General features: G+C 41.8%; 1 protein-coding gene across 1 annotated transcript; it reads left to right on the top strand.

Moving 5' to 3' along the window:
- The first annotated feature begins 1286 nt into the window (after positions 1-1286).
- Positions 1287-24848, top strand: TCIRG1 (T cell immune regulator 1, ATPase H+ transporting V0 subunit a3). Its single transcript, XM_070957021.1, has 20 exons — positions 1287-1316; positions 5017-5146; positions 5723-5801; positions 7637-7866; positions 8456-8553; positions 8837-8963; positions 10417-10499; positions 11585-11678; positions 13281-13493; positions 14696-14846; positions 15224-15363; positions 15682-15839; positions 15926-16016; positions 17621-17739; positions 18015-18228; positions 20101-20214; positions 20536-20661; positions 21642-21759; positions 22769-22937; positions 23683-24848. The coding sequence occupies exons 2-20, from the start codon at positions 5039-5041 to the stop codon at positions 23762-23764; spliced, it is 2514 nt and encodes an 837-aa protein (XP_070813122.1). The 5' UTR covers positions 1287-1316; positions 5017-5038; the 3' UTR covers positions 23765-24848.
- The last annotated feature ends 249 nt before the right edge of the window (positions 24849-25097 follow it).

Raw genomic sequence — 25097 nt, forward strand, 5'->3', positions numbered from 1 at the left:
CGAATATACAGTAACAACAAACCTTGGTTCACAGCTAAACTTAAGTAGCTATGTCGTTCCAAAGAGGAAGCCTACAGCCTACTGCACGAGTCAAAAAGAGGGCTGTGAAAATATTTACAGACCCCTCACATCCTGGACATAAACTGTTTCAACTCCTACGCTCAAAACGACACTATAGAGCACTGCACACCAGAACAACTAGACACAAGAATAGTTTTTTCCCAAACGCCATCACTCTGCTAAACAAATAATTCCTCAACACTGTCAAACTATTTACTAAGTCTGCACTATTATTAATCTTCTCATCGTTCCCACCACCCATCTCCTTCCACTTGTGACTGTATGACTGTGGCTTTGTTGCTTGTATCCTTATGATTTATATTGTTTCCTGATTGCTTATTTGTACCCTATGACTACCATTAAGTGTTGTACCTTATGATTCTTGATGAATGTATCTTTTCTTTTATGTACACTGAGAGCATATGCACCAAGACAAATTCCTTGTGTCCAATCACACTTGGCCAATAAAAAATTCTATTCTATTCTAAGGGGGGGGGGGCTTCCCACAATCCCAATGCAAAGTTGTAGAGACTTATTGTTATTGTAGTCTTCCTCAAGATAATCTAGGAAATAACTCATAAAAACAAACATATATAAAGTTGGGGCCACTTTATGTGTTAGATAGTGCAGGCTGGAACCCTTACATGACACTTGTGTTGGGCAGCCATACGCATATAAATGCAGTGTGATAAATAGCATGATGCTGACAAGCACTGCAAGAAATCCACACGTAGTTTTTCCTGCAGATTTTACGACATTGTTTTTCCTCCCTTACGCTGTTGCTCTGGCATCCCCATCACCCAAAAAGCTGATCTACATAAAAATCGATCCAGTCCTGATGATCAGGGCCTGTGAAATAACTAACTAAATCTCAGTATCCTTAATTTATATGCCTTCGCACATTTTGACCATGCCTCTGCGGTATAAGAATATGTCAACAAAGGAAAAGCGGGGAGCGTCTACAACATTGTGCATCTCTCGGGCTGCGCAGAGGACTAAGCTGCAGAAGGAAACAAAATGGTTCGATTTTCTTTGGTTTTTCTCCCACGGTGTTTGAGAACCAGAATTCGCTTTGCTCTCCGAGCTCATGCTCTGTTCCCATAACCAGCAGGAAGTTCGAGCTGCGCACTGGGAGATTTCGCAGGGCGGGACAGATCAGGCTTCCTTTCAGTTGGGGCCTTCATGGTAAAGAGGAAGTAATTGGCGGCCCGGGAGGCGAAGATAACCGGGTGCTGTTCCGGCGGCGGCATCGGAAGGTAAGTGCTTGTTTGGCTTCCCGCCAGCGACTCCCTCCATCAACCCTTGTGTTTCTGAGCCCGATCTCCGGGCTCTGTCTTCTCTCTCTTCTGAAGATCTGCCGTTTGGGTTTGCAGAGTTCAGCCTTTCTTTTCCTTCAGTTGTTGCAAGACCTAACTTCCCTCCACTCCGCTTTCCCTTTGCTGCAATGTGCTTAAAAACTAGCCGCACCTCACTTATTTACATTTACATCGCTTGTGGGGTGGGGATGGAAAATCGCTTTCCTGGCTCTCTATGCAAACAAATCACGGTGCTCAGCTCCAGGGTTGCGGCGGCCACCTGCTTGCCTGGAGGCGCGAGTGTGGTTGGATTAGTGGCTGTTGTGGGGCGAACCGAGAGCCGCTTAATGGTAGCGGCTTCTGCCAGAAGCTATCTCTAGGCTCCGGTGTATCTTTTGGGGAATTAGAACAGAGGAGATCCGCCACTGTGTCTCCCATTTTCCAGTCTCTCCGGGAGATGGGGAAATTAGGACTCTATCTAAGAACTAGGCTTTCTCCGTCGCCCTCGCATCTTTGGACTGTAGAAAAATGCTTCCGGTTTAGACTACGGAATGGTCACTCATTTTTGGCGCCTGAGGCGGGGTTTGTGTGTGTGCGTGTGCCATATATGGAAAATTGGAACAGCTCACGTGAGAGCTGGAAACCCCTTCCACTTCCTTGTAACTAAAAAGACCTTTGCCGCCTTCTCCAAGCTGTGATGTGCTCCAGAGATACAGGATTTCAGCTACCAGATCCTTGCCCAATATAGTCCTGTGGGTTGGGGTTTGTGGGAATGGAAATGCAGGACATCTGCAGAATAATACAGAATCACCTCTACTTCAAGAGTTTACTAGATGATTCAGGAAAGTAATTAATAGCAGCATGCTTCTAGATCAGCTTGGTTCAGATGTAGTTGTTCAGGACAAACGAAAAATTTCTTCCGCTGTTGTAACTGCTTCACGATCCATAAGAGAAGCAATATTATTTATTAAGTTAACTTACACTAATATAAAGCTATATTAGGATTCCATTTTGAGATTCCATTTTGAGAAAGATGACTTTCTCAAAAGCCTCCTTGTTAAAAAAAAGATTGCTGCTGTTCCTTGGCTCCTACCCGTACTTTCACTTCCACATTTGTCTAATAAAAGCTTGTGATTTTTTTTTAAGGGTCTCATATTTTGAGGAGGAATCAACAAAATATTTTTGTAGGGTGTGGTTAGATGTTTGGTTGTAATATATTTTAATTCAGCAGTCCCCAACCTTGTTGGCACCAGGCACCAGTTTCGTGAAAGACATCAAGGAAAGGTGCTTTATTCCCACTGATGTTAATAAAATACCCTCCAAATGTTTTGCATAGTTCTGATACAAAGAAACCTCTCAATAGATGTGGTACCTCTCTCAGACACAGTTCTATCTAGTTACATTCTGAGGTTCAACACAGAATGATGGATGTAATCAAAAATTTGCACCACGCCGACATACTTTTTTTAAAAAAATAAAATAAAATTGCTATGTGTATTATTTAACTATGCCATTTGTGTGTGTGTGTATGCTAAATATAACGTTAGCATGATGACTTAGTCATTTAACTTTGAATGAGTTTAAGGAGAACCATTTTGGTGTAGTGGTGAAGATGCTGGCCTAGAAACTAGGGGACTTGAGTTCTAGTCCTGCTTTAGGCATAAAAACTGGCTGGGTAACTTTGGGAAAGTTACTCTCTTAGCCCAGCTCACTGCACAGGGTTGTTGTGGGGAAAATAGAAGGAGGAAAGAGTATTAGATATCCTTGCCACCTTGGGTTATTTATAAAAGTAATAAAGATGGGGTTAGCAAGCCAAAACCTATTGCAAAGCTCCTTGCAATAATGCCTTATTGATACAAATTCTTTGCATTATTTTTAGTGCAAGATGAAATCCCCAAAATTGCACAGAATATGCAATCCTTGCTTGTTCTCGGGACTCAGTACAAAACTTGTCATAAGGCCATAAGTCTGGGAGTGATCCACTGTTCTGCCATACAATTAATACATCCCTTCTGGAGCAGGATTTTTGTAATTCTGTTATAGAATGATGTGATTTGCAGCATCACGTCCGACAGCCGATCCATGCTCTGTAGTGGCTGCAGATTATTGAGTAGAGAAGCTGCCTCTCTGAAACATCAACTTCCTTAAAAGAAAGCAGTTACTTTTTATGGCCAAATCTGCAGTCTTTTTTTTGGGGGGGGGGTGCAGGTTTATTTCCCCAACCCCATCCCTAGGGATCACAGTATTCTAGCATACAAATGGATGGAACAGTGATTTTCAGCTCCTTTTCTATATAGATGCAGTACTGCAGCTTTTGGTGGTGGAATTTTAGCTTGGTGGTTGGCATTGATGAATGCATGAAAGTAGATGCCCATTTTTGCCTTCACAGAGCAAAAACTCTTTCTCCAATACAGTGATGCAGCCCTTAATAGAAGCCCTATTCTCTTCAGTTGTAGCCCAGGAATCATTCTAAAGTCAGGGTAATTCTCCTAATAAGTTTATGCTCGTAGTGTACCTGCAGGCTTGGCTATGATACTTTGAAAGACTGGCAGTCTTCTTACGTCCATTTTTTGCTGGTGAAAAATGGCTGGAGATGGCCTACAGTAATCTACCGGTAGAATATTTGATGTTATGCAGAAAGGCAATGTTGTAGTCATGCTTGGCTGACTTAATTAATTAATTCATTGTTCTAATTATAACCCACTTGCTTCCAGGCAAACCAGCCTGTGGAATTCCGGGTGTGGTGTCTGCAACTGTTGCCACAATGTGGTTTTCCCAGACTTGTGGACTCCTTTTTGTTATCTCTGTCACCAGAGCAAGCCACCTTCTACCCAGGCCACTTTCTCATTGCAGAGGGCAAACGGCGATCCCTGAGGATGAAATGAAATTTAGAGAAAAATATATTTTTGTTCTTAATAGATTACTTTGCCTTGTCTTTTTCTCCTCGTCTACCCCCCTCCCCCCCCCCACCCTCCTCTCCAAAACAGGCATCGTGCTCTGTCTCCTCCAACAGTTGAAGTTATCTCTTTGCAGTTTTCCTCTGGCCCGGGTCTCAGAACTGCCATCTCAGGGTATTTTAATCCCATTATGAGCAATAGAGAAGCCTGAGTCAGAGGCATGTTGTGAAATGAGTGGTCGTGGCCTGACCTGGAAACTGTGTTGCAATCCCAGAGCTGAAAAAAAAAAAAAAAGGCTCACGTGAGTCAGGAGCAAGTTGGAGCAAGCCATCAGGATGGCAGAGATTTGATTTAGGGCTGTGTCTGGCTGGAGCCCTGACAGAGAAACTCGTTCTCTGCTTTCCTGCATTTGGAGTATCCAGAGGTAAGGCGTTCCCCTTCCCCTTAGGCCACTGCAGCCACTGAATCCTGACTGGTGCAGTCCTAATGGCCAGGCAGTAGATACTTCAGTATTCGTGACCAAACATCTGCCTTAGCTTTCCCTAGGTGATGAGGTCAACATTTTGGTTTTGCCTATTTCTCCTGTTGGTGGCTTCTCTGCTCTTCACCCCTTCCCGGTCTTTGTTCCCCTCCCTTTTTGTCACTATTTCCTATTCTTATTACTTGGTCATCCGTGTTCTAGCCTCCATGAGGAATAGGTAGCGGTTTAGAATAGGAATAGGTAGCGGTTTAATGCCTGCTAATGAAACCGTTTTGTCTTACAGCCTCTTCTGGAAACAGGAGACCATGTTTCGCAGCGAGGAGATGTGCTTGGCCCAGCTCTTCTTGCAGTCGGCTTCATCCTATGCGTGTGTTAGTGAATTAGGAGAGCGAGGCCTCGTGGAGTTCCGTGATGTATGTGCTGGAAGATTTTGGGGACTGCTTGGTGGGAAGACCAAACTAAGGATGTAATAACTGTTGGGGCTTTTCATTGCTCGGTGATTGCAAGACAGGCAGGAATCAGTCCATGGGTGTAGTTGGTTTCCTTACAAGGAAGTTGCTGTTCTTACAAAAGGAGAGGCTCCCTTTACAACTTTTTTTTTTTTTAATACAAAGCTTATGGGGGCCATCAAGTAAAAGCGACAGAAATAGTGTGTGCTTAGATGTCAAACAAGGACACAGTCATAGGCAGGCAATAGAAAGAATAAATGATATTTTCATTTACTTGAGAAGTGGTTGTGCAGAAATGATCAACTACCTCTCCTTATTTATGGAAAAATGTTGGGATTGCTCGTTTGATAAGAGCCTTGCACATAAATAGAAGAGATTGAAGGCAAGACTAATTTGAGGCTAAAAGGAGGGTGTTTTATTGAGCGGATCTTGATGTGGTGCATTAAAAATTTTGGTGCCTGCTTTTGGGGTGGCTAAAGCATCAGCTCTATCTTTAACCAGACCCTCATAAGCTTCTGAATAAGCCTCTTCTATTTCCAGCTGAATCCTCATGTCAGTGCCTTCCAGCGGCGCTTTGTGGGCGAATTGCGGCGTTGTGAAGAAATGGAGAAAACTTTCAGTGAGTGACACCTGCTTTGGGAGCCTTGGTGGGGCTTTCCCTCTGCTGATGGAATTTTCAGAAGGTTGACAGTAAAACCTGGAAAGTAGAGGTGAAGTAAGGCCAGTAACATGCCAGCTGTAGTAGTGAAAACTGTTTTGTTAATTTATGGGCTGGCAGAAATTGTGATAGGCTTCTAGATTTTGGCTGTATGATATCAGGCTGCCTATGATTAAATAAAGCAAATCATAAGACTCTCTTTTTATAATTAGAGGCACATTAAATTAGTACATCATGGGACACTTTCAGCAGAAACTTTTCTAAATTAAATTATAACCACTGGTCCTTGGCAAATGGTAATTAGAATTTCTCATGCAAGCTGTTTTTTACAATTTAATAGCATGCGGTTTTCTTTAATAGCTCACTTAGATGTGTTGAAAAAATATTGAAGGCACCAAGTCTTGATAATAAATATCTATGAATGGTGGCATAAAAATGTTTGAAATTGTCAGGCTATTCATTTATTGTACTTTTTATTTGGGATTGGCGGTCTTTATCCATTTATTATGTTGCTGATTAATTTGGGGGAAATAACCCACTTTTAAAATAGAAAAAAATAAGACATAAAAAGTATAATAAGAAAACAATTTCCTTTTAGGAAAACATTCTGTATCCAGTCTTCATTCTATAGTCACTAGTAGTATCTTGCTAGGGCTCTGGTGATCCAATTCAGAGGTAGACAGAAGAAAGAATTGGGGTTGTATCACATTGTTTGTTCTCAGATTATAAAAACTCGTATCTTCTGCAGGAAAGTGCTCAGAATTTCATAAAAAATATAAACTGCAGAGAGTTTTAGGAAGTGAAACTATACAGGAAACTCCTAAGTTTCATAAATTTTATTGCTGAAAACGAAAGAATGATTGTGGTGGTAACTTTGGTAGGCCACTGCAACTCATCAGCTAGCAGGCTGAATGTAGTCCATTAAACTATTTGGCATAACTTTTTGGGTTCTAAACCTGGGCACCATTTCTGCAGTCAGCAGGACTTGCAATATATTGAGTCTACTCATGGTTTGCTCAACCTAGTGTTCCAATTTGGCAAGTATAAGATGTGTGGACTTCCCTCTCAATTCCCCAGCCAGCATGAATTCTGGGAGTTGAAGTTGTTGCAACTAAAAATTGCCAAATTTGAAAACCGCTGGTTCAGCCTAACGTTGTCAGCCCCACTTTCCCTCAGCTCTCCAGATTTTGGATGAGTTTTTTCCCCCTGCTGGCAGGGATTCATCTTGGGCCCTTCTGCATGTAAAGCACAAACCTTGCTGCTGAGTCCCAGTGCTAGGTGAGCTGCACTGAGCACACTGAAGCCCTTTTCTGAGCTGGGCTTGGGAAAAATCTGAACTAAGACACAGAGTGGATTTGATTTAAATCGAGTTGATTTAAATCACAATTTAAATCATGATTTAAATCACTAGTAAAAAGGCTTGATTTAAATCAACTCGATTTAAATCATAATTTTTAAAGAGCAACTGTCATCTCTGCTACTCCTTTGACCCACTGTTGACTCACCGATAGTCCCAGTGTTGCAGAATATACAGCCTCATGCTACATAACTAAGCTCCATTTCATGCTGAATAAACTAAATTATTTGTGTATCTTAAATAGAAAACTATCTTACGATAGATTTTTACCCCAAAAGTTTTTTATTAAAATAAATTCGATAAAAATAAAAAAAAATCCGATTTAAATCAAAAAAATCTGATTTTTTTGATTTTTTTAAAAAATATATTGATTTTTATCCACCCTGCTAAAACACCAAATCTAGGTCTTGGGCTTCTTTTTATCCCCTTTTTCCTCCAGCTTTTTTGGCCCAGGAAGTGCAGAAAGCTGGACGGTCTTTGAAGCCTCCAGAGGAGAATCTGCCAGCCCCCTTGGCCCGTGAGGCCCTGCGTATCCAGGAGCAGTCTGAGACCCTGTCACAGGAGCTGCGGGAGGTGAGCCACAACCGGGAGGCCCTGCTTGGTCAGCTTCAGGAACTGCGGGAGCATATTCAGGTGCTGCAGGAGGGCCAGCGTTTCACTGGTCAATTGGTAAGTAATCCCTTCCTCTTCCTGTTCCAAATCTACTTCTCTGGCAGTCAGGCAAATTTGGGGACTTGGAGGGAAAGAGGGAGCTGTTGGGGAGGGGTTGTTTGAGGCCTTGGATCCAAGGGTTGAGCAAAAAGCTGAGGATGAAACACCTTTTGCAACAGTGGTGGGTTTCAAATTTTTTTACTAACTGGTTCTGTGGGTGTGGTTTGGTGGGCGTGGCATGGCATGGCTTGGTGGGCGTGGCTTGGTGGGTGTGGCAGGGGAAGGATACTGTAAAATCCCCATTCCCACCCCACCCCAGGGAAAGGATACTGTAAAATCTCCATTCCCTCCCCAATCCAGGGGAAGGTTACTGCAAAATCCCCATTTCCTCCTGATCAGCTGGGACTTGGGAGGCAGAGAATAAATGGGGGCGGGGCCAGTCAGAATTTTTACTACTGGTTCTCTGAACTACTCAAAATTTCCACTACCGGTTCTCCAGAACTGGTCAGAACCTGCTGAAACCCACCTCTGTTTTGCAACCAAATAACCAAAGGAGAGTGGAAGGAAAGCTTCCATGGCTTTAATCCTGGGTTGTCACATCTACCAGCAGGTGCCCCTTGATTCGCCTGTCCTTTCTCGTGCTTTCTCTGAAAGAGATCCTCTGCTTGACCCCACCATGCTACACCGTCCTGACCTCAGAATCAAGTGAGTGAAGGTTGGGTGAGGTTTGCTTGCTCAGATAAGGAATATTGGTAGAAGAGCCTGCCGACTCTTCTCTCACCTACTGTATTTCAAGGGATCGCATTTACTGGTTTGAGGTTGTTTTGACGGATTCCTTTCATGGAAGAGATGAAGTACTCCTGTACTCTGAAGTACACTTAATGTACCTAACTTAATACATGATGTGCACAATGTTGCCTTGGGATACTGAACAATCAGCCTTCAAAATTTAATTTAGGTTTTTTTCCCTTTCACCCTGCCCCTGAAGCTTTGTGGCAGGTGTGATACATCCATGGCGGGTGAATTCCTTTGAACGGCTATTGTGGCGTGCGTGCCGTGGATACCTTGTTCCTCATTTCACAGAGATGACAGAGCCTATTGAAAATCCATCCACGGTAAGATGGAATACAGTAAGAGGAAAAACTGGGCTGGTTGGCTGGGAATGGTAACACCTTACGGCTGCGGCAATTTTTCTTAACCTTGTGTCTTTCAAACGTGTTGGAACTGCAACTCCCCTCTACAATCTATATATATAAAAATGGATGTGTGGTGTGTATGTTCCAGCATAACTCTGGAACACCTTGAGCAATTTCAACCAAACTTGATACACAGATGCCTTATTATCTGGTAAAACATTCTGGGGGGGTAAGACATCCCTAGCACCCCTAGGGGTGTATGTGTGTGTCTGCGTCTGTATGTTCCAGCATAATTCTGGAACGCATCGAGCAATTTCAACCAAGCTTGGTTACTTTCTGGAAAAAAAATACTGTGGGGGTAAGACACCCCTAACACCCCTCAGGATATGTGTGTGTGTGTGTGTGTGTGTAAAAATAAATACAAATAAATAAATACCCTGGCAACATTGGGTTATCAGCTAATTGAAAATAAGAATATCCCTGGCTGGGTTATAGAGTATAGGGTTATAGGCTACAGGCAATCCAGAGAGTCTAGCTCACGGATGTCAAACTCGCGGCATCACGTTGCCATCACGTGACGTTTTGCGACTGTGTTTTCCTTCATGGAGCTGGGATGAGTGTGACCTGTGCATGATTCATTCGGCCTGCGGGCCACCAATTTTACCCCCCTGTTCTAGCTTCATACAGGGGTGACCATAGTGAGGCAGTGCATGTTTGTGAAGTCATCAAAGCCTGTCCTTTCATAATTCCTTCCCTGCCCACAGTTGCATGTGAGATTCAAGATGGGTATGATTAGATTACAACAGCAATTGGTGAACCATTGGAAGACGCGAAGGGCTAGGTCAGGGACAGATCACATAGATCTAATGGAGTCATTAAGAATAGATCCAAAGCTGATAGTACATAATAATGAATTGATGGGCAGGCAGAAATACAGATAGTCCTCAACTTACAACAGTTCATTTAGTGACCGTTCAAAGTTACAGCAGTGCTGAAAAAAGTGATTTATGACCGTTTTTCACACTTACAACCCTTGTAGCCTCCTCATGGTCACATGATCAAAATTCAGATGCACATTTGTGACAGTTGCAATGTCCTGGGGTTATGTGATTGACTTTTGCGAACTTCTGACAAGCAAAGTCAACGGGGAAGCCAGATTCACTTTAACAACCATGTTATTAACTTAACAACGGCAGTGTTAAGTGATTCACTTAACAACTTTGGCAAGAAAGTTCATAAAATGGGGTCTTCTTCTAAGGCAGGCCACAAAAGATATTGACAATCTGAATTGTATAGGGGATCCTCAAGTTACGACCACGATTGAGTCCAAAATTTATGTTGCTAAGTGAAACATTTGTTAAGTGAGTTTTGCCCCATTCTCCTATTCTTCCTATTGCAAATGCTCCTGAACAGCCTGTCTTTTCCTGTGTAGGGGGAAAGCATTACCTGGGTCATCTTCCTCATCTCCTACTGGGGTGATCAGATTGGGCAGAAAATCCGTAAGATCGCCAACTGGTGAGTGCTCTGGATATTGTGTCCTCCCTTCCTATCCCTTGTTTACCAGTGCTTCTACTTTAGTGCAGTCCAACACAATACACAACAGGTGTATCATTCAGAGATACACAGATGCATGTAAATGTGTGTGTTTGTGTATGTATATGTATACGCACACACATATACATATACATACATATGCATACTTTACATGTATCTGTGTATCTCTGATTCATTCCATGATATTGTCACTGTCGTAATTGCGAACAGTGAAGAAATCACTAAATGGGGACTATCCGTATAGACTGTGCTTTGATTAAATTGGAAATTTTGTCGTCCCCCTTGGCACCACTACATCTATTACCAATACTGTCCTCTGGCACCTGTCTACCACCACAATGTCAGGCATGTATGTATAGGTCGTAAATGCAAGGATTGATTGTAAGATTACTTTTCATCCGCATTAACTGCAGTTGTGAAACGAGACAGTTGCTAAATAAGGATTACCTCTAAAGCAGGGCCCCCCCAATCTTTTGGGCACCAGGGACCGGTTTCATGGAGAGAGGTTTTCCCATGATTTCGTAAGCTCCCTGCGCATCCCACAGATGGAGCTTCGCTTGTTTCCACGGCCCGGTTTCTGGCATGCCACAGATAGGTGCTGGTCCGTGGACAGGGTGTTGTGGACCTCTGCTCTAAAGCAAAGGAAAGCTGAAGTAAGATCGTAAGCACTGTTGCATTTTCAGTTAGTGACCACTTTACTTAACAATCCAGTTGCTGGTCTCAATTGTGGTTACTAAACAAGGATGCCTACGGTTAGGTATTGATGTTGTGTGTAAAGTAAATGCAGCCAATATTCCTTACTTACTTAATAGCGAAGCCTTTTCTTCCATTCTAAAGTTGTTTTCATGAGGTGTTCCTTCCTCAGTCTGACGTCATTCAGATATTGCCTCTTTTCCCAAAGCTCTGGAGCTATTCTGAGGATCTCCCCACTAGCCATGCTGCCAGTTCCCCAAGAGCTTCTGCTTTCCCAGCTCAGTCTTCCCATATGCATATCTGGCTTCCCCATAAGCAGTCTGTGACTCATAATGCATTGTGTTTCTCCCCAGCTTTCACTGCCACCTGTACCCGTATCCTGAGAATGAAGCTGAGCGCATGGATACCTTGTGTGGGCTGCGAACTCAAGTGGAAGACCTGAACATAGTAAGGATTCTTTGCAGGATTGAGGCAGTGTACAGGAGGCTGTGGTGGATCGAGTACTTTTTTCCCCAGGGAAAGAAAGAAAACTAAGAAGTCTAATAATGGCACATTTTACATAAATATTATCACTTCAATTTTTCCCTCAAGATTTATCAGCAATGTTTTTTGACTGCTGGGCACAAGTTATATATAGTTGGAATCCTACAAAAATTTGCAAGAGTCCTTTGTTCTTTTCTTTCTTTCTTTCTTTCTTTCTTTCTTTTTTGCAATTTTTTTTAGTTTATTGAAAAAAGGTTAAAATACAAAATGCCAAAATATTAAAAAAAAAAAACCACACACAACAAAAAAGATATTGACAGAAAGGTGTCTTTTAAAAAAAACCCAAACCAACATATATACACATAACATCCTCCCTAGCTGAATGCTGATTGGTATAGTACAGCAATGTTGGTTTCCCCATGCAAAACAGGCCAAAAGAATTTTAAACTGGTAAACTACTAAATCTACTTACAAATTGTTAGCCTGTCATCTGTAAACTATATTAATAATGAAGTAGTTAACAGGAAAAAATAACAAATATATTATGTAAGAATATAAAAATAATAAAAATTGTGAACAGTAATAGAAGAAAGACAAAGCTAAAGTTCCAAAAAATTTCCAGAAATTTACAACGACTTCAGTCCCGAATCATCCCAAATATTAACCTTAATTGGTCCTGGATCAAATATTCAAGTTTGTTTCTATATACTATCTCTCTATCAATTGCTGATTGATTGAATACAATAAGTCCTGTCTCCAAAGCAAAAACTTTGGCTTTGGAAGATTCCTTTGTTCTAGATTAGAATTCTGCAAAGTGGTGGCGTTTGTCCATGAGTTCACCAAATCTTACAAGTTGTGTAATTTTTAAAAATGTTATTTTTGGAAAGCCAGCAGTGCTTCTTAGATATCATATATGCCCACCACTCCTGTAAAATGCTTTTTTCCCCCCTTCAAAGCAAATAAAAGGCATTCCTCTCTTAGTTCTTGAAATGCAGAGGTATTTTCTTTTTCTGTGTTTTGTGTTTTACCCAAGTTTGATTTGGAAGGGTCTGTGTCCTTCTCCTTCCTGTCCCCCCCCCTCATTCTCCTATTTGTTCTCCTCACTTCTTATAATAAATGGTTTCCATTTCTTTCACTAATTTATAAACGTAATCAGAACATTGGGGGAAGATATCAGTTTAAAAAGTATAGATATGGTGAGGTCAGAATGGAAGGAGAATGTTGTGGGATATATTAAGGAAGTTTGGCTGTGGCACCAATATTTTTTACCGTTAGTATATGATGTTTTATTCTTGATTGTGGTCCACCCAGAGTTTTGTTTTAAGACAGGTGGGCATACACATATTTTGAATGAATGAACGAATGATGACTGAATAAACGAATAAATAAATAGGCCTGTGACAGGATGAGGCTTCTGTATTTTCTAGATTTAAAGATCACTTTGACAGTCACTGCTCTGAGCATCTTCTTCCATTGCTAATTAAATAATATTAACTTTAAATCACTCTGCTAATGAAAGCTATGAACTCACTCCATTTTGTGTTGCCCCCAAACTCTTGCAAATAGGTATTGGGCCAGACAGAACAGTACTTGGACCAGGTGCTTCAAAAAGTACTTTCGTTTCTACCTGCATGGCAAATCCAGATCCAGAAGATGAAGGCTATCTACTTCATCCTCAACCAGTGCAGCTTCAGCATCACTGATAAATGCCTCATTGGGGAGGTCTGGTGCCCTGTCCGTGACCTTCCTGCTGTGCAACTGGCCCTGCGCGAAGGATCAGTAAGTGCCACTGGATGTCTGTAGGGATGTCTCTTCTCCTCTTGTCATCCTACTTCTGCACTGCCTGAGATGCTGTAGACCATGAGGAGAAATGTATTGCTTTTTCTCAATAAGATTAATTCATTCCTCTTCACACTAGTATAGGGGTGGGCAACTGTGGCCCTTTTACAACCTGTGGACTGGCTCAGGAATTCTGGGAGTTGAAGTCCACAGGTCATAAAGGGGCCAGATTTGCCCACCCCTGCACTAGTAGCTGAAAGGAAATTGCTTTGGCTTATAGGTTAACCAATAAGAGCTGCCTCCACCCCCGAAATGTTGCAGGATTGGTGCCCCTATTCTCAAATAGCTGATTTACCATTCTGACCATCCCCACTCAAGCTGAGTTTTAATAGGGAAGTATCTCCTCTGAAGATTGTTATTTCTCTCCCCCCACAAAAAAAGTATAATTCATTAAGGCAAGCCTTGTGCTCTTAGAGCATACAAGTACTTCCTGTATGTTTTGGCTACATAACAACCAGTACCTAATGGACTGAGATTGTTACTAATACCAGTATGTAATTAATTTGCTTTGCCATTTCCCCTGTGGAGCAGTAAATTTTAAAAAAATAGGTTTCTAATTCTCATGGGTATAAAGAAATGCTTGGAAATATGTAAATAATGTGTGCTTAAAATCTCAGAAACTAAAGACAAGGCTGAAAACGTCCAGTAGCTGAAATATATGAATTCAGGGACTTGCATAGCTCCTGGATCCTCCTTGGAGGCTGCAGGTAGCTTCCCTGTAACGTTCAGATTTTAAAGCTGTGACTTTTCTCAAAATAATTTAGATTATTTTGAGATAGGACTTCAAGCTTTCCAATTAGTCCACAGAGTTCTGGATTGTGAGAGGAAGCAAAAGGTAATAATGGAAGATAATTAGAATTTGTAACCTGGAGGCTTAATTTTTTTGGAAAGCACTAGCTGAGTAGTTGCCTCTGCAAAGAGGCAATTGCACTTGTCATGGTGCACTTGATTTAGTGCTCCAGATGCTTTTAGGATGGGTTGCAATTTATCTTTGGGTGAGTACTTGGATGACTCATTACTCTGCATTCTAGAGGTTGAGCCACTGCAAACAAGCTCAGAAAGAGAGTGAGGAGGAAAACTGGCCAAGCCCAAGTACATCTGTTACCTAAACTGCCCTGGGTGATCCTTTTTTGTTCCTACAGCAGCGCAGTGGTTCTGGAGTAGAGTCCTTTGTCCACCGGATTATCTGCACTGAGAGCCCCCCAACTCTCATTCGCACCAATAAATTCACTGCAGGCTTCCAGAACATTATTGATGCCTATGGGGTGGCCAGCTATCAAGAGATGAACCCAGGTGAGGAAATGTGCTACATCCCTCATCTCTTCACCCTTGGAGGTTTGGTCCATTGCTTGATACTCATTTCCTTACCAATGACGGGGGACAGTTGCAGTAACAGATATGAATCTCACTTCCAAACAAGGGTAAACCATGTGGAGAATAAGAGGGAGAAGAAATCCATCAGGGACAAGTGTTGGTTCTAGAGATTGCATAAGCCTAACAGGATGGAATATGAGATGATGAGATATGTTGATTACTCTTGATTCTTTTGTGGTTCCAAAAAAACAACCAAGGCGCAGGGATGATGACAGTTTAGACTGACTAAAGCAACAGGGCAAGTAACTGTGGAACTTTCCTTGGGCTTCTCAGCTAATGTCAGCTCTCCTTTGCAGCTCCTTACACCATCATCACTTTCCCTTTCCTCTTTGCCGTCATGTTTGGTGATGTTGGCCATGGACTATTGATGTTCCTCTTTGCCCTTTGGATGGTGCTTTTTGAGAACCGGCCTGGAATGAAGAAGGCGGAAAATGAGGTGAGCCTTGGTTGAAGAGGAATGTGCACTTTAAGTAGATGGTGAAGAAATGATCTATTTGATCTATTTCTCCCAGATATCTGGAAATAATTTTAGAACAAGTTCATCCTCTTTTTTTTTTCCTTAAGGACCACAAGATGGTGCTACCCCTTTTTTAAATCTGTAAAAAACCAAATGTGAATTAGTTTTAGTTGTATCTCTGACTAGTTGGGAAGCTGAACACTTTCAGAAACTAACATAATAACCGTATATGGGCTGCTGAATATGTTCCCTCTATGCATCATATACAGTATACTTAATGTTACCTTCCCTTATCAGATCTGGCAGATGTTCTTTGCGGGCCGCTACCTCATCCTCTTAATGGGTGCCTTCTCTATTTACACTGGTTTCATCTACAATGAATGCTTCAGCAAGGCACTGACTATCTTCCCCTCTGCTTGGAGTGTTGCTGCTATGGCCAACAACTCGGACTGGAGGTACCAAAGGGTCTGTCCTTAAAGCCAATAACCTTCTCCTTTGGGGAGGCCATAGTCATCACTTGAAACTCTTCTTTTCCTTACAGCTCGGAATATATCATAGAAAGCCTTTCTCTAAATCTGGACCCCAATGTCACTGGCGTCTTTAATGGTCCCTACCCTTTTGGGATAGATCCGGTAAGTGAGTGGCAACTTGAAACAAATAGCCATGTGAGTTACTGCCGCTTGATGTGTGCTGGATGAAAAGTAACTAGGTGTATTTAACCATGTTGAACAAATTTGAAGTTCATAGGCTTCCATTGTCTTTCCTTTCTTTGACCTAAAATAGCCGATTGTAAGGATTTCAATGGGAATTCTCAATGCAGTGTGCCTATTTTCCTTAGTTATATCCTGCCTTTCCTTCAGGAGCTTAAGGTGGCATATGTACTGTGCTCCCTCCCAATTTCTTTCCAGAAAGGCTGAAGACTTTCTTGAAAAAAAGACTCCCTTTGTGGTGAGAGCTGGCATCAGATAACTCCACTGACTGCTGAGCATCTTGCTGCAATGTTGTTGCTGCATCAACAATAGGTGGTTATATAGCTGACTAACTAACTAACATGCAAAATGCCATGATGTAGCTAACAAAAGTGGTTCCCCACTTAGTCATTGAGTTCTCTTGGTTTCTTTGGCCCAGTCTGTATGGCAGAGATAAAACGAGGGAAAAATCAGTCTAGTAATAGCAATAGCAATAGCACTTACTTATATACTGCTTCATAGTGCTTTTACAGCCCTCTCCAAGTAGTTTACAGAGTCAGCATATTGCCCCCAACAATCTGGGTCCTCATTTTACCCACCTCGGAAAGATGGAAGGCTGAGTCAACCTTGAGCCTGGTGAGATTTGAACTGCTGAACTGCAGCTAGCAGTCAGCTGAAGTAGCCTGCAGTACTGCACTCTAACCACTATGTCACCTCGGCTCTTTGTATACTATCTTAAGCTTTCATTGGAAAAAAGCAATGTAAATGCATTAAATAAATAAATAAACTATAGTTTGAACAGAAGGATATGATGGGATGTAATAAACTTTTTAAATATAGTTTGAATGTTAATTTCCCAACAGATTTGAATTTCTGTTGCATTTATTATATAAATAATAATGCTTGCTGAATATTTAACCATGGCAGCATGTAGTTTCCTAATATCAAACACCCCTGTGCTGGTATCCAAGTATATTGGGCTACAACGCCAAGCAATTAGTTCCAGCATTCTGACAGGGAATTCTGGGAGATGTATTTCCAACTCAACTAAAGGTCAATAGTGAGGCGAAAACTGACTTAAGACAAAACAAAATTAATATCAGTTTAATATCTCAATGTAGTTCTGAGATTAAATCAGAATTGTAGTTAACTTTAGGCAAATATGTAATCTCAGATTCAGTTTGGGTTATATGCATTTGCAATATACTGTATTTATTTCCATTGCCATCCTTTGTTTAAATGTACAATGATATATTTAAAAAAGGTACCATCTTGGCATCCATATATTGTAACCAATCAGTTATATGAAAGAACAGATTTTCAACCTGTTTTGACGGAAAAACCTTTTCCCACTCCATGTTGCTCTTTTATGTAGAGATGTTACTTTTATATCCAAAGTCCAGCTGTAAATAAGACCGAACCAGAATTAAAATTAATTGGATTTTTCTTTCCTCTGCTTTCCTTTTATTTGTTTCCCCTTCCCAAATCTGAACTGGCTCTTGTCACTGCCATGCGTGGGATTTTTCTCTTCATCTCTTATGAACCAGATCTGGAGTCTGACTATTAATCACCTCACCTTTCTAAACTCCTACAAAATGAAGATGTCTGTGATCTTGGGCATTTTTCACATGACCTTTGGAGTGTTTGTTGGCATCTTCAACCACTTGTGAGTATCCAGATGATGTACCTCTGCTTGGTCAACCAAGGGGGTCTTGGAAAGAGAGGGTTTTAAAAGGGAGTTGGATACATTTATGGAGGGTAAAACTGCTAGTAGCTAGAGATAATGACAGCTATATGCTACCTCCTCTTCCTTAGAGGGGGAGGAACATAATGGGGATTGAGCTGTTGCTTCTCAAGAGGCATCTGGGTAATCAGTGATATTGGGCTGGATGTGTCTCTGATGGTTTTGTTGATGACTTCTCCTGTCTGTCTGGTTTGCAGCCACTTCAAGCAAAGATACAAGCTCCTATTGGTTTTCCTTCCAGAGATCACTTTCCTTCTGCTGCTTTTTGGTTACCTTGTAATCCTGATATTTTACAAATGGTTTATGTATGATGCTTCTAACTCCATGTTCGCCCCTAGCATTCTCATCCAATTCATTAACATGTTCCTGTTTTCAGAGAGTGCTGGAAGTCCTCCGCTCTATAAGCACCAGGTAACTGCTTTTAGCATTGTATCCTATCTTTTGATTACCTATTTAAAAAGTATTCCTCCCTTTAATTCTCCATTGTTTTTCTTCCTTCCAGAATTTGTTATGTTGAATGGGACAAATAACACTTATTTGTTCCAAATGTGCACATTGTCAAATAGTACAGGAATAGAGGAAGCTGTTTGGGGATAAAATGTTCCCTTGAAATCTGTTTTTTTGTTTTTTTTAATGGTTCACATTCCTAAGGCTGCCAAATGTGTCAGTGATTTGATGGCATGCAAAATTAAACATGGGCATATAAAGCAACAAGCAAAAACGGAAATAGAAGATGGTTTCCCCAGTAAAAAATTATTTAGACCCGTCAGATAGGAACCCTGTGTCTCACACTAATCAGAGCCTAGGGAAATATCTGAGTGATGCTATTTGATAGAACAGGGATGACAACAGAAAAAGGGTCCAATTGGATGGCATTGTTTAACAGATGGGATCTTATGGAAGGAGATAAAAACAGTAGGAAAAAGGATTAACCATAACACCCTCTATCTTCATATAACCCTCTCTCGTTCTGATAATTATGTGTACCAATTTGGCCATCTCATCCACAATCAAATTATGAATGAAAGTAGCCTTGTTACATATTAAGATGGCTTTGTTCTATTCAATCATTGATATTCATTTGCATTTGTTTTTTAATGATGGATCTGTGACCAGCTTTTTTGAGAAATGTTATTTGAGATGAATTTTCTGTCCAAATGGTGATGGTGGTTTTACAAATCAATTCATCATTTGGTTTTGTGATGATGAACAATGTGCATACATCAACAAGAGGTACAAAGCCATAAGACCTTTTGAATATAGTTATAGATTGAGAACCAGAACACAAACGTAATTTTAGCTATTGAGAGCTATCCAATGCCTTTGGTACTTGTGGTGGCACAGTGGTTAGAATGCAGTACTGCAGAATGAATGAAGGCTGCCTGCAGTTTGGCAGTTTGAGTCTCACCAGGCTCAAGGTTGACTCAGGTTTCCATCCTTCCGAGGTCAATAAAATGAGGACCCAAATTGTTGGGGGCAATATGCTGACTCTGTAAACCGCTTAGATAGGGCTGTAAAGCACTATGAAGCGGTATATAAGTCCAAGTGCTATTGCTATTGTCAAAAACTTTAAGCTTATCCATATTCACATACAAACTGCCAAATCTTACAAGATACTCTCATCCGAAAATCTTATATGATCTACTGATATTTCAGCCACTGCAATCTCATGAGATTTGGCACTGTCACGAAATTTCTGTCATTTAATTTTTTTAATAATTAGTTTTGGGCTTCCACGGGTGCCACATGGGGCTGCTGCTTGCTATTTTAGACGTTGCCTTCTTATTTTTGCTGCATTTTAAATCTGTCAAGGAAAATACTTAAAATGGAACTGAATAATCAAAATATTATCAATGCCATATTTAATATCGGGAACAAATTCCCTTTACTGGGTAATACACCTTTCAAACTTACCGTGCTGGTAACTATTTTTTAAGACAAACATGTCAACTGTAATACTTCGAGGGAAGCATTGAATGGTTTCCTAATTTTCAGAGTCGTGTTTTGTTTTGCTTTGTTTTGCTTTGTTAATAAGACAATATATGATTAGAGTGTGAAAAAGATCCTGATCAATAAAATTTAACAGGATAAGAATTGAAATAAACTGAGAAAAAGAGGATGAGAGAAGAGGATGCTGAACTTGTCTTTGTTTTGGTATCTTGTTCTGATTGTGAGATCCAACTCAGAAAAGTATTTTTTTAAAAATTCCTGTAACATTATTTTAGTTTTGAAAGCTTGGAGATGGGGCAGCAATAACTACAACTGTCGTCTTGCTCACCACAGAAAACAGTGCAGATGGTATTGATGTTGGTGGCTGTGCTCTCTGTCCCCATCCTGCTGCTGGGGACGCCCTTTTATCTCTGGCACAAACATCACCAGAAGGTTCCTAAATCTCAGGTAAGAATCACTCCCTGGCATTAATGTAGGACTGTTGTCCAAACTGATTCCCTAGTTCAGTTGCCAGCTATATGGAATCTAAGACTTTCATCTCGTGAGCCCACCAATTTAAGGACTGAGCAGAGAAAGGCCTATAATGAACACTGAAGCATCCTCAAAGAAGGTACATGCCATTGAGGAAAATACCAGGTTTGGGATTTAGGTGGGGTGAGGGGAGAATCTTTCGCTTATATAATCTGGGTAATAAATCTGTGGAATGAGGCTGGGTGATATTTGAGCAGCCTCTTCTCTGTTGGTTGATGTGTTCCGGGATGTTTCCAGCGCAATCCTTCCACAGCAGGAGAGCGGCAACCTCTGCTGAACTCTCAGGAACGAAAGAGATCTGTGAACATTGCTGAAGGTGACATGGATCACATGGAAAGCAACCAGGAGGAGGAAGAGGAGAAGGTAACACTTTTACTTTAATTTGGTTGCGATGGCCAGAATTTTGTTCCGTGTCCTCCCTCCTAGCCATTCGACCAGTACTTAGTGCAGATTTGTCATAACATGAAGACTTTATTTTCACTTAATTGATTTTTTTTTAGATGTGGTAGGAGAATAGAAGAAAGGCTGAAATTGATGAAATAACAGAAACAACCAGCATAGATAGATCAGTACTTATGTTTCAAAAAGATGGATATAGGCAGCAAAGACTAGAAAAGCTGCAGTTATGTCAAAATGAAAACGTGTCATGATGGAATTGCATAAAAGAAGCGACTTAATATTGGTGCCCCAAGATCTTAAGTTTATAAGTACATATGCCATGATACAGCTAGTCCTTGAGTTACGACCACAGTTGAGCACAAAATGTATGTTCCTAAGTGAAACGTGTTAAAGTGAGTTTGCCCCATTTTACGGTTTTTCTTGCCACAGTTGTTAAGTGAATCGTTGCATGTGTTAAATTAGGAACACGGTTGTTAAGTGAATCTGGCTTCCCGATTGACTTTGTTTGACAGAAGGTCACAAAAAACGATCCCAGGACACTGTAACTGTCATAAATATGAACCCCTTGCCCAGCATCTGAATGTTGATCATGTGACCATGGAAATGCTGAAACGGTCATAAGTGTGATAAACAGTCATAGGTCACTTTTTTCAGTGCTGTTGCAACTTCGAATGGTTTCTAAATGAACTGTTGTAAGTCAAAGACTATCTGTACTCATATCATTTGCATTCCAACATTATTGATATTTAAAAGCTACCTTCTGATCTGAATGCTCTGTTCACCAGTCTCTATTTGCTGTTTCTCTCCCCCTCTCCCTCCCTCTCATTTCCTTTCATTTTCTTTCTTTGGATTTTGGAAAAAGCTCCAGGGGAGGGGTTGGGCTTAGTTGAGAGTACCTGGCTAGTCCTCACTGCCACCCCAATTCTTTTCCCTCTCGCCCATAGTTTGACTTTGGTGACGTGTTTATGCATCAAGCAATTCACACTATTGAGTTTTGCCTGGGCTGCATCTCGAACACGGCCTCTTATCTGCGTCTCTGGGCTCTCAGCTTGGCCCACGCACGTGAGTTCCTGGGGGTGGGAAGTGAAGGAAATAGAGAAGGCTTTCTTTGGCTGCAAACTTTTGTGCTACGCTGATTGTTTGGTTGGTGAGAATTTTTCCTGAAATTCCTGGGAAAGGTGATGGTGGCTGGGTTCTTGTATTGCAGCAAATCATCATGTGGTTTGTTGGTTTTGGTTTTGTATAGTACGGCATAGGGCAGTGATGGCTAACCTTTTTGCCGTCGCGTGCCAAAAGCGGGGGGAGCATGGGGTTGCGCGCACACGTGCCTACACCCATAATTCAATGGGCTCCGCCCCTGTGCATGTGACAACCCCTCCCCCCGTGCTCCCCACACTTTTGGTACGCGATGGAATGGTGGGCCTGTTTTTCGTCCTCTGGAGGGCCTCCGGGGGCTGAGGAAGGCCGTTTTCGCTCTCCCCAGGCTCCTAGAAAGCATCTGGAGCCTGGGGAGAGCAAAAAAACAGGCCTTCCCCACCCCCCGTAGGCCCCCTGGAGGCTGGAAACAGCCTGTTTCCCAACTTCCGGTGGGCCCTGAAGGTCCGAAAATCAGCTGGCTGGCGCACGATTGCATGCTGGAGCTGAGCTAGGGCAACGCTCGTGTGCCCACCGATATGGCTCCGTGTGCCACCTGTGGCACACGTGCCATAGGTTCGCCATCACGGGCTTAGGGTGTAGCTAGTTATGTGAACCCAAGACAAACATGACTTATTCAACAGCAAGGTTAAACAAACATTTAAGTCTAGGCATCATGTATAATCATTGTGTGTGGGTTTTTATATTACACTACGCCATTATTTGCTTAACTGTGGTCAACAAAGTAATCGACAAGGTTGACTATTTACACACAATATGCCATAAACGATATCACAATGTATATAAAGCCAGTGATTTGGCATCAGAATTAAGTCTAATTAAGATAGTGTATGTCCTATCTGCCGAGATTTCTAGATTTCAGAGAATTTGCCCCTTTGTAATCTTTGCTAACTCTTGCACTTATTCCTGTTCACAGAGCTCTCTGAGGTCCTCTGGACCATGGTGATGAAGAATGGCTTTTTGATGGGCTACTATGGCGGGGTTGTCCTTGTTCCTGTCTTTGCTTTCTTTGCAGTATTGACTGTTGCAATTTTGCTGGTGATGGAGGGACTCTCAGCTTTCCTGCACGCCCTACGTCTTCATTGGTGAGACATGTAGCGATAGACCTATATACTGCTTCACAGTACTTTACAGCTCTCTCTAAGCGGTTGACAGAGTCAGCGTATCCCCCCCTCCCCGCCCCACCAACAATCTGGGTCCTAATTTTACCGACCTCGGAAGGATGGAAGGCTATGTCAACCTTGAACCGGTGAAAATCAAATTGCCAAACTGCAGGCAGCCAGCAGGCAGCAGAATTAGCCTGCAGTATTGCATTCTAACTACTGCGCCACCACAGCTCGCACATGCATGGGAAAGGGAATTCTCCTGGCAAACACAAGAACATTTTGTGTAAATGTTACTGCCCTGTTTGACTTGGATTGCTAAATTCCTCTGTGCTATCATTTAGAAGTCATAGAGGCAATAAATGATTCTCAAAGAGATCAAGTCTATGATGCTAGATGGGTTGTTCAATCCTGGGGTGACACAGCACATCTACCTAGTAGTGGATTTCAAATCCCGGCGCTACCAGTTCGCTATCAGGGGCGCACGCTTTGCGCACGTGCAGCGCTTCTGCGAATGCGCAGAAGGTTCTGTGCATGTGCAGAGCATTTTTGGGGGGTGGGTCTGGGTGGGTGGGCGGAGTCTCCCGCTGCCACCACTACTGGTTCGCCCCAACCGGGGCGAACCAGTAGCAACCCACCACTGCATCTACCATATATTGGAACTAGATAAAATTGGGGATAGAGTTGATCTTGCAAATCCTATACTGACCTGTCCTGTATTTTTCAGGGTGGAATTCCAGAACAAATTCTATTCAGGTGCTGGGTACCAGTTCAACCCCTTCACCTTCACCAGCGACATTTGGATCTAACAAGAAAAGTGACTGCTTCTCTCCAGAAAAGGAATATTTAGTGTGCCGTCCTGAACTAATGGGCAAAGCTACCACCTTATGTTGCTTTTTTTTTTTTTTTTTGCTGATTCTTGCTTACCCATCTACTGGTTGTGACTTCTATCCAAGCAGAACATGCACTAGCCTTTAACAACCTGTTATAATTAAACCGAGATCCTGTGCTGACTCACACATGAAATATCAGTATTTGGGCTGACATTTTGGAACTGAAGGAACAATCTTCCAGATCTGTGTTTTGAATCATGCCACATTGCTTCCAGACCTTTTGATAATGTTGCTTCAATAACCTTCTTATCTATGTCTCTGTAACTTGAAAGCTCTGGTGGAAAAGGAAAATCAGAATATAGGAAATATTGAAAAGTGGTCCAATAAGATTTACTAGAACATTGTCCATTTGTATCACTCATTTGTTTAAAAAGGGACCGGTTTACTTATTTAAGATTAGTTGACAAGAGACCTGGCCTAGGCACTTTTTAAATTGCCTTCTGCAGATCTGCACTAGAATTTTACTGGGTGTTAATGTCCAGGTCAGCCTCAGAAAGTTTTATTTATGACAAAGAATTCAGGTTGATGCTGCATCTGCCAAAATATGAGGTGGACGCTCTGGGAAGTCCAAGCTGTCAAGACAGGCTTGATCTAAAGCAGTGCAGTGGACATGTTGGGGGTTAATACAGGGAAGTGGATTGAGATGACTGTGGCTGTTCTTTCTATCTTTTGAACTCAGTTTACTGGCTGTTAGCAAAACACATCAATGGAACGTGGACCAGAGATGGAGCAAATGAAAACGGCACCTCTCCCATGTGGGCCAACTAAGTTTAATTTTGCCAAAAACAAAAGAGGGATTCTTGGCATGAAGCGCACTACAAGTTTCCTTCACATTGAAGGCAGGGAGGCCTCAAAAATGCATCAAAATCTTGTCACATCCTCCCATTAAGAGAAGGACAGTGCATTCAATAGGCCATGTAGAATTCTGTGCTAAAGACATTGAAATCCTTATCCCTGTGGCACTAACTTGGCAATAAAAATAAAACTCGCTGCATTTTTACTTCTGCCTGGAGAGCATTTTGTAGTTGCAAGATTTACTTGGGATTTCTGCTTTGCAGGTTTGAACATGGGATGGGTATGTTTCAGACAGGTTGTTGTGTTTGGAGATGGGGTTGAATTCCTTAACTGTTGTTAAAGAATTTTGGGCTGATTTCAAAGAGGCAAGGAGCAAAATCAGTTATGAGCAGGTGGCCAGGATCTCAGTGAAATCCACTTTCTGTTCTTGTTTTGAGTTCCATTACGCCTTTTA

The sequence above is a fragment of the Pituophis catenifer genome, unplaced genomic scaffold (assembly GCF_029215685.1).
Source record: "Pituophis catenifer annectens isolate HBS135680 unplaced genomic scaffold, rPitCat1.0.hap2 SCAF_1, whole genome shotgun sequence".
Taxonomy (NCBI): domain Eukaryota; kingdom Metazoa; phylum Chordata; class Lepidosauria; order Squamata; family Colubridae; genus Pituophis; species Pituophis catenifer.